At 46.9% G+C, this 15,464-nt stretch overlaps 1 protein-coding gene and 1 non-coding gene across 3 annotated transcripts in view; both read left to right on the forward strand.

Moving 5' to 3' along the window:
- CCDC81 (coiled-coil domain containing 81) overlaps positions 1-11,901 on the forward strand; it is a 43,734-nt gene extending 31,833 nt beyond the window's left edge. For both annotated transcript variants that reach the window (XM_087721063.1, XM_087721064.1), the window contains exons 10-15: positions 254-361; positions 2,243-2,412; positions 6,323-6,401; positions 7,905-8,131; positions 9,488-9,613; positions 11,595-11,901. In XM_087721063.1, coding sequence (XP_087577189.1) covers positions 254-361; positions 2,243-2,412; positions 6,323-6,401; positions 7,905-8,131; positions 9,488-9,613; positions 11,595-11,736 — 852 coding nt within the window. In that variant the 3' untranslated portion in view covers positions 11,737-11,901. The remainder of the gene's footprint in view (positions 1-253; positions 362-2,242; positions 2,413-6,322; positions 6,402-7,904; positions 8,132-9,487; positions 9,614-11,594) is intronic.
- LOC148044283 (U4 spliceosomal RNA) lies at positions 6,466-6,608 on the forward strand. Its single transcript, XR_015697599.1, has one exon. It is a non-coding gene; the product is annotated as a U4 spliceosomal RNA (small nuclear RNA).
- Positions 11,902-15,464: the final 3,563 nt, after the last annotated feature.

Consider the following 15,464-nt stretch of genomic DNA (forward strand, 5'->3'; position numbering starts at 1 on the left):
TAGAGGAATTATCGATGATGAAGGAATCATAGCCAGGGCTGTAAATGAGATTTTTCACAAATGCTTCTTTGTCCTCTGGTTCTGGATACCAGGAGGCCAAGAAGATGTTTCCAAGAGTGACATGGACCTTTCGCAGAAGATGGGAGACCCATTCTTGATTCTGAATCATGGTTTCTCCAACTTGGTCCAGTTCACTTCTACTTTCCCACCCTTTTCCGCTCAAAGGCCTGACATTCTTTTCTCCAAACTACAGGCGAAAATGGCGGCATCCCGGGAGCAGAACCAGAAAGTGGCATCTTATAACTTGGGCGTAGCGGAAGCCATGCGAAAGCAGAAGAACGAAAAGCTGGCTGAGCCTTTTGTAAGATCTCCCAACTTTTGCAAAACTATAGCTTGTTCTTTTCTCTGTCTAGGCTTATGGATCTGTTGAACTACGAGTCCCATGATCTCAATTGTATGAGGAACGGTTGAGGAACCTAGGTATGTCTAGCCTCATGATAGTGAACCTATGGCATATGTGCCAGAGGTGGGCACATGCACCGTCTTCTGGTTTCTGGTGCAAAAAAGAGACTGATTTTCAGTCTGTTTTCTGAGCTACTTTCCGGGCTGTTTTCAGGCTGTTTTTTGGCTGTTTTGGGGCTCAAAAAACAGCCTGAAAACAACCTGAGAAATGGCCTGAAAACAGCCTGAAAAACCACCACAAAACAGGGTGTGCGTGAACTGGCCAGCTGTTCTGTTTCCAGCACTCTGGCACGTGTGAAGACCAGCTGGCTGGCGTGCATTTGTGTGCCGAAACCCGAAGACAGCTGGCCAGCGCGCGCATGTGCACCGGCCAGCTGGTCTTCAGGTTTGCGGCATTCTGGCACGCGCACACATGCATGCACATGTACGCCATTCTGGTTTGGGCACTCGGTGCTGAAAAGGTTGGCCATCACTGGTCTAGCCCAGGGGTCAGCAAACTGCGGCTCTGGAGCCGCATGTGGTTCTTTCATCCTTCTGCTGTGGCTCCCTGTCGCCAGCCAGCGCCACAATTTTGGGAGGACTTTTCTGGTTGGGGCGGGGAAGCACAGTGCGCCAGGAGAAGACTCTCATGTAAGGGGCGGGTTTTCCGGTCAGCTCCAAAATCGATAGGGCTTTTGGTTAGGGAAGGTAGAGGAAAAAGGACACCGTGCTAGGAGGAGACTCTATGGTAGGGGAACCGGACTTCCGGTCGTCTCCAAAATTGAACGGAGGGCTTCCAGTTGGGACCTTTGAGTGTTTAAGTTTGCCGACCCCTGGTCTAGCCTATTGAGGAGAAGAACTAGGGGTGATATGTGAGCACTCTTCCAGTACTTAAGGAACAGTCAGAGAAAAGAGAAGATTGACTTAGTCTTCAAAGCACCAGAGGGCAGGACAAGAAATAATGGGTAGAACCTTGTTAAAGAGAGATCCAAGCAAGAGGTAAGAACAAATTTTCTGACAGTGAGAACAATTGATCAATGGGATTTCTTGCCTCCTAATGTTATGGAGGCTCCATCACTGGAGGTTTTCAAGAAGAGACTGGACAGCCATTTGTCCTGAATGGTATAGGATCTCCTATCATGGATAGGGGATTGGATTAGAAGACTTACAAGGTCCCTTCCAACTCTATTATTTTATGTTTTACTAGCTGATAACCTGGCATTGCCCCGATATTTATTTATAGAGGGGGTGGGGGGATGTCCAGAGTAAATGTAATTTCTGATGTTGGATTTTCCTCCTTACCAGAGGGAGCCCCCCACAGTAGAGTACTGTGAAGCTATTACCATGGCAACTCTTCCACGCTGCGCAGTAGAAGCCATTTTAAGGCACAACAGGCTGTATCTGAACAGAACACGCACCCTGAGGGGTTTTAGGGGTGTCTTAGGGGTGGCATAGTTACCCCCACAATATTTGTTTTCAGAGAGTAAGTCAACTGTGTACCAAGTTTGGTTGAAATTGCTCTAGGCCTTCCAGAGTTAGGATGGGACACACACACACACACACACACACACACACACACACACACAGACACACAGAGGCATAGTGATAGATAGATAGATAGATGATAGATAGATAGATAGATAGATAGATAGATAGATAGATAGATAGATAGATAGATAGATAGATGATAGAGAGAAAGAAGATGAGCATCAGATAATGGCCAGCACAGACTTCCCATCTTGTTAAACACCCTCTGCTCAAGTGTTTCTTTAATTCACATACAGTTTGTGCTTCTTTTCAGAGGTCCTACATTTTTGAGAAGAGGCCGTCCAGTTCTACCCCTCATGAGAAGCAAGAGGAATATGCCCAGCACTTGGACAAACAGCTGGAGACCAGAAAAGCCAGAGAAGCAAAGCAGAAACAGGAACAAGATTTCATTGACCGCTTGCAGCAAGTTCAACTGGCAGAAGAGTGAGACCTTAGGGAGAAGTTGATCTCCTTCTTCAGTATTTATTGATTCCAGGTTTTAAATGCATTTCCTCTCCCCGCCCCCCCAGCCTGGTGCCTTCTGATGGTCATAATTATGAGTCTGGAATTCCTGCAGAATCCACAGAGCAGTGGTGGGTCCCGGATCCCTGTTCCAACCGGTACGGTTGGAACGGGCCTAGCGTCGCCCACATGGACACATGCGCCTGCGTCGTGCCTGCCTGTGATGCCTCCCCAAGCCTCTGCGACGCTCCAGCTGCTCGATGGAGCGTCTCGCAGGCGCTGTACGTGCCGTGCACATCCGTGGAAGCACCAAAGGCTTAAAGGACAGGGTGGGTGGGCCCTCCGGAGCACTGTACTGAAACGGTACCCGCTGCACTGGGCAGGCTCCAGTACGCCCGCACCGAGGTGTACCGCCTGCAACCCACCACTGCCACAGAGTCACCTGGTTGGAAGAGCTGGTGATTCAGATTTCACAGTTGGATGGTTTAGATTAGCCCTACTAAAAGGCTGGGATAGTGTAGATACATTTGGCCACCATTATTCTCAACCAGATAAGAATGATGGGAGTTATAATAGGAGCCGAGGTGGCACAGTGCTTAGGGTGCAGTACTGCAGGCCACTTCAGCTGACTGCTATCTGCAGTTCGGCAGTTCAAATCTCACCGGCTCAAGGTTGACTCAGCCTTCCATCCTTCCGAGGTGGGTAAAATGAGGACCTGGATTGTTGTTGGGGGCGATATGCTGACTCTGTAAACCGCTTAGAGAGGGCTGAAAGCCCTATGAAGCGGGATATAAGTCTAACTGCTATTGCTATAAGCGGATTCATTCAGAGGGCTCTAGAGCTTAGGAAGCTTCTTCCTCTCGATCGTTCATGGTTGCTCATGCCATGGCTTCTTCCTTACATGGATCCTTACGTTGCTCCTGACTGCAGATTCAAAGTAAGGGCATATGGTGTGGCACCAAAACCTGAGCTCTATCATGGAATACACCAGTGGTGGGTTGCTCTTACCATCCCTACCGGTACGCTGATCGCGGTCTGTTCGTGCACGTGCCTGCGCAATCCACCACACCTGTGACACCCAGCTGCTTGTCGGGGCGCGGGCAGGCTCCGCGTGCTGTGTGCAGTGTGCCTTTTGGCATAAATACAGTTATAGAGCACGAGCGGGCGGATGGGACAAACAAGCCACCGTACCGGTATTCCAGTGGTGGGTTCCGGATCCTGTTGCAAACGGTACGGTGCAATGGGGCCGAGTGTCCACCACGTGCACTTGTGCAGCACGTGTGCAGCACGCGCGCAACACACATATGCGTACTTATCGCCCGTGATGCTCTGCGACACTCCAGCTGCTCGGAGAGCATTGTGCAGGCTCCGTACAGTCCGTGCGCTGTATGCTCCATGTGCGTTCGCGTAAGCCCCGATTGGCTCAAATACAGTTAAGGAGGGCGGTCAGGTGGGTGGGCCCTCTGGAGCAGGGTACAGGAATGGTACCTGGCGCTCCCAGCAGACACCAGTATGCCTGTACTGGGGCATACCGGTCATATCCCACCACTGCGGTACACTCTCAGCTGCTCCAGGCCACTACCAGTATGGCCGTACCAGTCAGGACTAGCAGCAACCCATCACTGGAACACATTCAATTGTTCATGATTGCTTATTCCACAACTTCTTCCTTGCATGTATCTTCATGTTGCTCTTGACTGCAGATTCAGAGTATATTATAATCATGGTGTAGCAGCCAAAATCTGAGCTCTATTATGAAATGCACATTGAAATAGTAATACAATATTTATCTCAAACATAATATAGAGTGCTTTTCCTTCTCCACTCCCTTGGCCTGCTTTAGCTACTGCTTGACGTTACAATAGGGATGAGAAAATAACTTTGCTACCAATAGACTTATTTAGTGTTTTACAGAACTCTCTGAGTGATTTAGAGTCAGCATATTGCTCCCAACAATCTGGGTCCTCATCTCACTTACCTTGGAAGGATGGAAGGCTGAGTCAGCCTTAAGCCACATCAGGATTAAATTCCAGGCTGTGGGTAGGGTTTGCCTGCAATACTGCATTCTAACCACTGCACCACTATGGTGCCTTCCTTCCTTCCTTCCTTCCTTCCTTCCTTCCTTCCTTCCTTCCTTCCTTCCTTCCTTCCTTCCAGTGGTGGGTTTCCAATTTTTTTGGAACCTACTCTGTGGGTGTGGCCTCCTTTGTGGGAGTGGCTTGCCGGCCATATGACCTGGTGGGCGTGGCTTGCCGGCCATGTGTTTTCTTTCTTTCTTTCTTTCTTTCTTTCTTTCTTTCTTTCTTTCTTTCTTTCTTTCTCTCTCTCTCTCTCTCTCTCTCTCTCTCTTTCCTTCCTTTTGTCTCTCTGTGCCTTTTTTCTTTTTCCTTTCATCTCTCACTTTTCCTTTTTATTTATTTATTTATTTATTCCTTTCTTTCTCTCTCTCTCTCTCTCTCTGTCAGTCTGTCTGTCTTTGTGTGTGTGTGTGTGTGTGTGTGTGAGTGGTGGGTTTCAAATTTTTTTGGAACCTCTTCTGTAGGTGTGGCCTGCTTTCCGGGTCCACTGGTGGAACCTCTTCTATCCGGTTCAGTAGATTTGATGAACCGGTTCTACCGAATAGGTGCGAACTGGTAAGAACCTACCTCTCCTTCCTTCCTTCCTTCCTTCCTTCCTTCCTTCCTTCCTTCCTTCCACACTAGACTTATATACTGCTTCACAGTGCTTTGCAGCCCCCTCTAAGCAGTTTACAGAGTCAGCATTTTGCCCCAACAATCTGGGTCCTCATCTCACTCACCTTGGAAGGATGGAAGGCTGAGTCAACCTTGAGTCCCATCAGGATTAAATTCCAGGCTGTGGGGAAGGTTAGCCTGCAATACTGCATTCTTACCACTGGGCTAACAGAGGTCCTATACTAACGTTTACAACCTTTGTCGTATCTTTCTCTTTCAGTCATGTTTTTGCGATTACATTTCTGTTAGTACATGTTGGTCCATTTTTTTTCTTTTTCATACTTTACCAGTGGAGAAATTGCCTAAACAAACAAATTTCTTCCTGAGTTGCCTTTCTCCAGCAGTTCCCTAAAAATGCTAAACCCAAGTTAACAAACTCAGCTCTGTGACATATTTAGATGATTAGAATGCTGGGTGACTCACAGCTGCTGCCTAAAATGGACAAGACTCTAATCGGTTTTACACTGACACCTCTCCCCCCCCCCCCAGCAGTTCATATCTATGGAACAGGGCATTCCATTCAAAGTGTATTCTGCATTGTGTACCAGCTTATTCTCTTGTGATCCCTTTTTCTCCAATGAATATAAGACAAATATTATATAAGAATAATAGATTACAAATATTTATCTTCTTGCTAATTATCCTAGCACTGCGGTGAGTATTAGAAAGGGTGGGGGATTGGGGAAGAAGGACTATGCAATTTGCCCTTTTATCCAGCATTCTTTTGAGTTGAGTTCTAGAAATCTCTCCCCCGCCCCCCTCGTTTAGGCTCACCCAGATATTTGGGGTCATATCCTTCTGAAGTCGATGTAAAATTGTAAGAACAATTGCATTAATATGCTTTTTCAGTTAGTGACTGCTTTGCTTAAGAACCAAATTGGAGGTCCCAATTGTCGTCACCAACACACTCACTATATCAGATTTCCCTGTAGAAGCTCAGCTGTCAACATAACTGGCGGTTTCAAGATTTGAGGGAAATGCTATAGCTTTGGGCAGCCCAATCCTAACTCACTTGCTTTAGATACCTGCTGGGTCATCAGTGATGTCTTAACTTAAAAAATCAAATCAAAACAACATGTCATACTATGTTGATAACTACTCAGGACTGAATCTTATTGAAATTATACTGGCTGATTCCTAGTCTTCTGTCTACTTTCTAGATTAGCTGCCCAAAGAGCAAAGTATCTAAGAGAGAAGCTGGAAGAAAATCAAACTTATAAGACGGCCCTTGATACCCAGGTAAATTGCAACACAAGCAGTTTCAGCCTATAACAAGCGTGTATGGTTTGCGATCACGAAAGGAAGCTTTGCGCAGTGGCAGTATCGTAGCCAATGAGGTTTATCCGAGACGCGATTATTGCTCATTGAAACTCTTTTTTAAGACAGACAGACAGACAGACACACAGACACACCGCTCATTCAGTTTAGTGGGATTACTTTTATGTAAGCAACTGTAGCAACACAACCTAAGAGTGAATCGTAACAACAGTAACTGACAATTCATGATCAGTTACACCGTATTTTTCGGAGTGTAAGACGCACCAAGATTTTGAAGAGTCAAATTAAAAAAAAAAAGTTTTTGCACTCTGCAGACCTCCCAAAAACCGGCCCGTTTTTTGGTGAAAACCGGCCCGTTTTTTGGTGAAAACCGGCCCGTTTTTTGTGAAAACCGGCCCGTTTTTTATGAAAATGGGCCCGCATTTTTGTCAAAAAAGGGCATGAATAGCCTTTAGGAGGCTTGTAGAGTGCTCCTGGGGGTGGGGGCGGGGGTCAAAAATGAGCAAAAAATGGCCTGTTTTTCATGAAAACAGGCCCATTTTTTGTCACAAAAAGGGCATGAATAGCTTTTAGGAGGCTTGTAGAGTGCTCCTGGGGGCTGGAGGGGGATCAAAAATGAGCAAAAGTGGCCGTTTTTTTGTGAAAACACCCATTTTTTGTCAAAAGAGGGCATGCATAGCTTTTTGGAGGCTTGTAGGGTGCTCCTGGGGGATGCTGGGGGGGGGGTCCCCAGGATCCAGGAGCCCTCTGGAAACCTCCTAAAGGCTATGCATGGCCATTTTAGTGAAGGGCGGGGTTTCAGGGGGCCAAAAAGCTGTTTTCAGTGTATAAGACGCACCCAGATTTTCAGCCTCTTTTTTGAGGGAAAAAAGTACGCCTTATACTCCGAAAAATATGGTAAGTGGTGAAGACAAACTAGTTGGTTTCTCCCTTTAGGGAACACAACAAAATTGAAGATCAAACCATAAAACAAGGTGAAATTCATTTAACAAATGTTTCTCTTAGCAACAGAAATTTGGACTCAGTTGTGGTCATAACTCGAGGATTACCTGAACATAAAACAACCTTCCTAATTGCTATGAGCAAAGTGCCTTTTTTGATTTAAATTCCCTCTCCTTTTTTTTAATAAAAAGTTTTTTGTTTTTTATTTTTCAACATATAAACATTCCATCTTTCCTTAAACAGTGTGACATCTGGGTACAAATATCTCTGTGCAACAGCTTTCAGCATTTACAACCATTCACATTAATATTCATTCTCTAATCTTAAAATTACAATGTATTAAGCAATTGAACATTATTAACCTATTCGTTTTCCTCCTAATGTATCTTCTAATAAAAATACAATACTAACGGTAATCATAATTATCTTCCTCATCATAATGCCAACAATTATCATCTTGTTTATACCTCTATTTTAACATATTTTCTACTCTTCTAAATTCCCTCTCCTTTTTGTACGTAGATAAAATTAAGGCCAGCACCCTTGCCTGAATTCGTGCCTGATTCAACGGAGATCATTTTTGGGAAGAACGACATGAATGAAGAGAAAATGGAGGAGAGAAGGAAGCGGGCTCGGGAATATTCCAAGTATCAGCTGCAGGCAGTGGCAGATCGTAAGAGGACTGCCATTCTTAATGAGCTGGTGGATCAGAGGAGAGCTGCAGACATGTTCCAGAGAGCTAAGAAACAGTAAGATGGAAACTGTAAAGGGTTAATACTACTCTGAGAAGGTCTAGGCTGGACCTGGTCGGAACAAACAGAGCCATGATGCGCACTCAAACACTGCAAAACTCAGCTTTAAACCCCACAAGCAGGCCGCAGCCTCAGAACATGACGAGTAGGAAACGCATCCTTTGTAAAGTAAGCGCTGGGAGCGTCTGCCTCCCAGCGACTTTTCAAGTCTCTGGACCCCACCCAGGGGTGAAATCTAGCAGGTTCTGACAGATTCTGGTGAACTGGTAGCGGATATTTTGAGTAGTTCAGAGACCCGGCAAATACCGCCTCTGGCTGGCCCCAGAGTGGGGTGGGAATGGAGATTTTGCAGTATCCTTCCCCTGGAATGGGGTAGGAATGGAGATTTTGCAGTATCCTTCCTCTGGAGTGGGGTGGGAGTGGAGATTTTGCAGTATCCTTTCCCTGGAGTGGGGTGGGAATGGAGATTTTGCAGTATCCTTCCTCTGGAGTGGGGTGGGAATGGAGATTTTGCAGTATCCTTTCCCTGGAGTGGGGTGGGAGTGGAGATTTTGCAGTATCCTTTCCCCTGGAATGCAGAGGGAATGGAGCTTTTGCAGTATCCTTCCTCTGGAGTGGGGTGGGAGTGGAGATTTTGCAGTATCCTTCCCCTGGAATGCAGAGGGAATGGAGATTTTGCAGTATCCTTTCCCTGGAGTGGGGTGGGAATGGAGAATTTGCAGTATCCTTCCTCTGGAGTGGGGTGGGAATGGAGATTTTGCAGTATCCTTTCCCTGGAGTGGGGTGGGAGTGGAGATTTTGCAGTATCCTTTCCCCTGGAATGCAGAGGGAATGGAGCTTTTGCAGTATCCTTCCTCTGGAGTGGGGTTGGAGTGGAGATTTTGCAGTATCCTTCCCCTGGAATGCAGAGGGAATGGAGATTTTGCAGTATCCTTTCCCTGGAGTGGGGTGGGAATGGAGAATTTGCAGTATCCTTCCTCTGGAGTGGGGTGGGAATGGAGATTTTGCAGTATCCTTTCCCTGGAGTGGGGTGGGAGTGGAGATTTTGCAGTATCCTTCCCCTGGAATGCAGAGGGAATGGAGATTTTGCAGTATCCTTCCCGTGCCATGCCCACCAAGCCACGCTACGCCCACCAAGCCACGGCTACAGAAACTGTAGCAATATAATTTGAATTTCACCATTGACCCCACCCCATGTCCATCCAGCTGCCCACCCCCACCGGTAACCGCCATCCTGCAGCCGGCGGCGTTGGGGCTGCGCATGTAACTTCAAATGGTCATTAAACAATCTGTTGCTAAGTCGAGGACTACCTGTATTCTCCTTGCCTTAAAACCCTTTTGCTATTCTTCTAGGTGGATGATGGAGAAGTGTGAGCGAATGGAGAGGCTCTTCCAGATGAACTTGGCTATTCAAGAAGACTGGCGGAAAAGCGCGGGGCTGAAGCGACAGCGAGATTACGAGGAGAAGCTCTTCCAGCGGTAAGCATCCACCTAGAGCAGAGTCCCCCAACCTTTCTGGCTTTTCAGACTGGTGGCGGGGGAGAGGGGGAAGAAGGGCTGTTCCACGCAAGCAATGGGCAAGTGAATGTGCGCATGCAATTCCATTTGCACATGTGCTCAACCACCGCTTCTGAAGCCTGGCTCCAAACGCCTTACGGCCCAGGAGTAGCCACGGCCCAGGGATTGGGGGACCCCTGATCTACAGTACCTCCAATTTTTGACTCAGACTCGGGAATCGGTTCGCCTGGTGCACCAATCGGTTCGCCTGGTGCACCAATTGCGACCCTACCTGGACCGGGAGGCCCTTCGGATAGTCACTCACGCCCTCGTCACCTCAAGACTGGATTACTGTAACGCGCTCTACATGGGGCTGCCCTTGAAGAGTGTTCGAAGACTTCAGCTTATCCAGAATGCAGCCGCGCGAGCGATTGTGGGTGCACCTCGGTACACCCAAGTTACACCTATCCTCCGCGAGCTGCACTGGCTGCCCATTGGTCTCCGGACACGCTTCAAGGTGCTAGTCGTTACTTTTAAAGCCCTACATGGTATCGGACCTGCGTACTTGAGAGACCGCCTCCTGCCAGTCACCTCCCAAAGACCTATCAGATCCCACAGACTAGGCCTCCTCCGAATTCCATCTGCCGGCCAATGTCGGCTGGTGACTCCTCGGGGGAGGGCCTTCTCTGTGGCTGCTCCGGCCCTCTGGAATGATCTCCCCGTGGAGATCTGGACCCTTACTACCCTCCTGGCCTTCCACAAAGCAGTTAAGACCTGGCTGTTCCGGCAGGCCTGGGGCTGTTGAACCATCCAGCCCCATTCGAGGTTACGGCTGTTGTATAATTTTAAATTGTTGTTTATTTTTTTATTTTTTTTATTGTGAGCCGCCCTGAGTCCCTCGGGAATAGAGCGGCATACAAACCCAATAAAATCCAAATCCAATCTGGGACAAATCCTTGGATTTCAGAGTTGGAAGATCTAAGTGGGGAAGGATGCTATTTGGCCTTTGTGACAGTGGTGGGATTCAACCAGTGTAACAACCACTTTGCTTTGTGTGTGCTTTGCGCACACACATTGCCTTTGAAATCAGCATTAAATCTTACCTTTTCCTGCAGCCCCGGTTAGTAAAACAGCCGAGACACTGCTGACCATTTTGCTGCGTCAATCAGCTGGGCTTCAAACAAAGGAAATATAGAATGAAATAGACCAGGAATGGGTGGGGGTAGCCAACTGATCGCCGGAACGACTGGTTCGCCTGGACCGGTGCGTACCGGCTGTATCCCACCCCTGCTTTGTCACATTCCTTCTCTAGACAGTCAACATTGATGCAAATGCCTTATGGGGAAAATTTCCGCACAAGCTCCAGAAAATCTGTTAGAATATTGAACTTAGTAGGTGGAACAGTAAAGTGTACACTAGGCCAGAACACACATTTGTAGTTGATTAGTCTTTCTTATCTCCTGCTCATTTGCCTTGACTGTTAGTAGCTCAGATTCTTGTAGAGAGCTTAACCTTGCAATAAATCTTTTTATAAACATATTTTTATTTCCATTTTCATAACATACAATCACATGTATACTATACATAGCCAGTAACATATAGTATTAAATAATGATTACATCAGTTCCTCTTGTCCTCAACGCCCCCAAAAGATTAACACCCATTATTAGCTCTTCTACTCTCCATACACCTCTTTCTTCTACCTCTCTCTTACTTCCTATCTTCCCTCCATCTTCCTTTCCTACTCTACTTCCTCTTCCTTTCTCCTTCTCCTCTCTCTACATTCCACTCCTCCTTATCCTCATCCTCCTGTCCTTGCAATAAATCTTTATGCTCATTTGAATCTCCTGATTTCCTTGGTCCTTGACATAGAAGCCTTTGAGGGGAAATGTGAATTATTTGTTTTGCTTCCCAAGATGATGATTTTAAAACAAACAAACATTTCTGTCTCCTTGAACTGCAGGGCGGGAGACAAACTTATGCTCCTGGACCAGTGTGCAAGATATCGTCGTTGTTACCAGTGCAAGAAAGGCCTGAACAAATTTGGGGAAAGCAACATATGGACAGACAGTAAATATATCCCTGGATCTCGGTTAATGATTTGAAGCAGGACCATTTGTTTAAGCCTTCCTTTTCTTCTTATGAGTGCTTTTGAAATTAGTTTTTTTTTTTAAAAAGAAAAGAAAAAAAAGAAAAGAGAATCGGATTGTATGAACGTGCTTATGATTTGATTCTTGTAGCCTTGTGATATAAATTTTAGATTTTTTTTTTCTTTCCTGGTGACAAGAATACGTTTTTTCCGCATTAAAGATATATATGTATGAATGAGTATTATGGAATACCCTTCCCTCACCCCCACCCCCCACATTCTATAAAACACGAATCTTTATTACTTTTTTAGAAAAGGGGGTGGATTGATCTTTTCAGGCAGGAATGCGAGGGTGGCACATTTGATTTACAGGAACTGACTGCCTTTTTGTATGTTTGTGCAGGGGTGAGATTCAGCCGATTCGGGCCAACTGGATGCAAATTTGCCAATGCAAATTTGGACCTTAGGAGCAAATTACCTATCTGGGGAGAAGGCAATGATGGTTAACCTTTTTCTAAAGGTGCACCAAAATTGTGTGCTCATCCACCTGCACATGTGTGCATGCCCCCCATCTGTGCATAAATGAGCAATCCCCCCACATGCGCACGTGGCTCCCTGCATGGGGTGGGGGATTTTCATCGTCCATAGGCTCCAGAGGCTTTCCTGAATCCTGGGGAGTGCGAAAATAGCCTCTCCTGGCCCTCCAGGGGGGCGGGGGTGGCCGTTTTCACCCCCTTTCAGGAAAGCCTCCGGAGCCTGGGGAGGATGAAAAATGGCCCAACGGGAAGTTCAGGAATACTCCTGGCTTAGCCATTCTTCCACACATCTGCTGAGCCCTTAAAGCGTGGGTGTCAAAATCAATTGCATTGAGGGCTGCATCAGGGTTGTGTTTGAACTCAGGGAGCCAGAGTGGGCATGGCTGGGGTGGGCATGGCCAGCTCGACGTCACTGCAACGGCCTCCTGCAGCCCTCTGCCAGTGAAAATGGAGCCTGGGGAGGTCACGTGGGCTCCATTTTCGGCCGTGACGGGCTCAATGTTTGTGGGCAAAGGGCTGCAGGAAGCCGTCAAGGATGAAAACAGAGCTCAGGCGGGTCACGCGTGGCCATCTCCGGACTCCATTTTCACTGGCAGAGGGCTGCAGGTGACTTCTGCCAACAAAAACAGAGCCTGGGCAGGCCGCATGCAGCCCCAACCTCTGTTTTCACTGGCACTGAAAGCCAGTCCTTAGCTTTCTATGGTGGCCCCACGGGCCAAATCTAAGCACCCCATGGTCTTGAGTTTGATACTCTGTTGTATAAACTGGAGATACATCTCTACGCAGCCTTTTGAAAACCTCTGAGTCTGTCCCCCTCCAATGACTGAGTTACTTTAATGAGATTTAAAGTAGATGCTTTCATTAGATTTCACCGTGACCCGACAAAAGGGCGAATGTCAAAACCGCGCCCGACTAAACCGCCTCGCTGACATCATCAACAGGGCGACAACAGCCAGCGCGGAGAAAGAAGAGCGCTTTATAATAGTGTGTCGAAAGAAAGCCGATTTAATTTAAGGTAGGGGTTAGCTTTAGGGTTAGGTTTAGGGTTAGGTTAAGGGTTAGGTTTAGGTTTAGGTTAAGGGTTAGGTTTAGGGTTAGGTTTAGGGTTAGGTTAAGGGTTAGGTTTAGGGTTAGGTTAAGGGTTAGGTTTAGGGTTAGGGGTTAAGTTTAGGTTTAGGGTTAATTTTACAGCGCGCTTCTGTCTCCGCGCTGTTGTCGCCCTGTTGATGATGTCAGCGACGCGGTTTAGTCGGGCACAGTTTTGTCGTTCGCCCTTTTGTCGGTGAACCGATTTCACAATAGTACCATAGCCTTAGAGGTTATGATGTTCCATTAAGACTGAGAAGATGACCAGCCTCCATCAACTCTTCCAACCCATTACACTTTTCAGGTTTGGGATTGTGAGAGTAAAACTTACATTTTTTAAAAAAAATCTCAATTGCCTTCTAGAGAAAAAGTGAGCTGGAAGATAAGGTCAAGTTTTTACCTTTAAGGAGGGACCATGTTCTGCTGTCAATTGCATAACCCACTTAAAAAGGCACAGTCATATATCCTGACTCTAGGGGGCGGTGCTCATCTCCGTTTCAAAGCCGAAGAGTCAGCGCTGTCCGAAGACGTCTCCGTGGTCATGTGGCCGGCATGACTAAACGCCATAGGTGCATGGAACGCTGTTACCTTCCCACCAAAGGTGGTCCCTATTTTTCTACTTGCATTTTTACATGCTTTCGGACTGCTAGGTTGGCAGAAGCTGGGAGAAGTAATGGAAGCTCACGCGGGCACTAGGGATTCGAACCGCCAAACTGCTGACCTTTCTGATCGACAAGCTCGGCGTCTTAGCCACTGAACCACCGCATCCCAGGTGAGATACAAACCAATAAATAGGCCTTTCCTCCTGCTTTCAGTGTGTCCCATGGAAGAAATTGCTGCTGTGCTGAATCTTGTAGTCTCCCGACAGCTTTAGCTAAAATAAGAAAATTCGTCAACCTTTATTCTAGCTTCAGCTAATACATACCAAATCGGGACCATTAACAGTGCTCGATTCATGGGCATTGCTGAAATAGATTTTAATAGGAGCAAAAGAACACACTAGGATTTCATCGCATGACATACACAGCATTTTGGTTACGCAAAAAAGTCACAGCATAGGCATTGATTGATATTGTGCTTTCTCAGTTATTTAGAAACGACACATTCATTTTGGATGATTTGGGTTAACCAATGAGGACACACATTCTAGATGTTTGATTGCAGGGGACGTAGAGCACATCATGAGAATTGGTTGATGTCTCATTGCTACATTATCTGCCCCGGGAAAACATTCCATAGAAAGGTGCTTTCCCAAAAGACAACTAGACTGTCTTGGGGTTTTTCTCCTTGAAAACTTTTCACTTATCATCCAAGAAGCTTCTTCAGTTCTAACTGAATGGAAGGATTCTTTGCAGTTAGCAGAAGAATGGAAGAACCAAAGAAGCTTCTTGAATGAGAAGCAAAATGTTTTCAGGGAGAAATCCAAAGGGGTCCAATTGTCTTTTTTGGAAAATAGCATTTGAGACAGGCCTGATCTGGAGGATTGAGAATCTCCATAGACATTCAATAGACCTATTATTGTTGAGTAAATCTGAAGACCAACAGCCTAACTCTAACCTGGATTTTAAGGCCCCTTATATCTAGAAAGTGCATTAATCGTGGAGAAATGGAGGATCCAACTTCCATGGCAATCTCAGTTTGGTTTCCATCACCCTAATCCAAGATCTTCAGGCAGCTCATTGGGTCGGAATAACAGAAGTGTTGGAAGGGACCTTGGAGGTCTTCTAGTCCAGCCCCTTGCTCGAGCAGGAGAACCTATACCAGTGATGGTGAACCTTTTTCACCCTAGGTGCCAAAAGCACACATGTGTACATGCTATTGCGCATGCCTGCGTGCCCACCCCCATAATTTAATGCCCACCATGCTGTGCCCCCTGCGCATGCGCGCATGACCCTGCCCTGCGGCACCACACATGTGCACATGCCTTTCTTGGAGCCCAGTGAAGGCAAAAATGGCCTTCCTCGTTCCCTCAGAGGCCCTCCAGAGGCCAGAAACGGCCCGTTTTCTGACATCCGGTGGGCCCAGTAGCTCTGTTTTTCGCCCTCCCTAGGCTCCGGAGGGCAAAAAACAGCCCAACACGGAAACTGGAAGTTTGGGAAGTGACTTCCAGTTTGCGTGTTGG

This window comes from Thamnophis sirtalis, unplaced genomic scaffold (genome assembly GCF_051295495.1).
Source record: "Thamnophis sirtalis isolate CommonGarterSnake01/CBP01778 unplaced genomic scaffold, rThaSir2_p1.2 scaffold_8, whole genome shotgun sequence".
Taxonomy (NCBI): domain Eukaryota; kingdom Metazoa; phylum Chordata; class Lepidosauria; order Squamata; family Natricidae; genus Thamnophis; species Thamnophis sirtalis.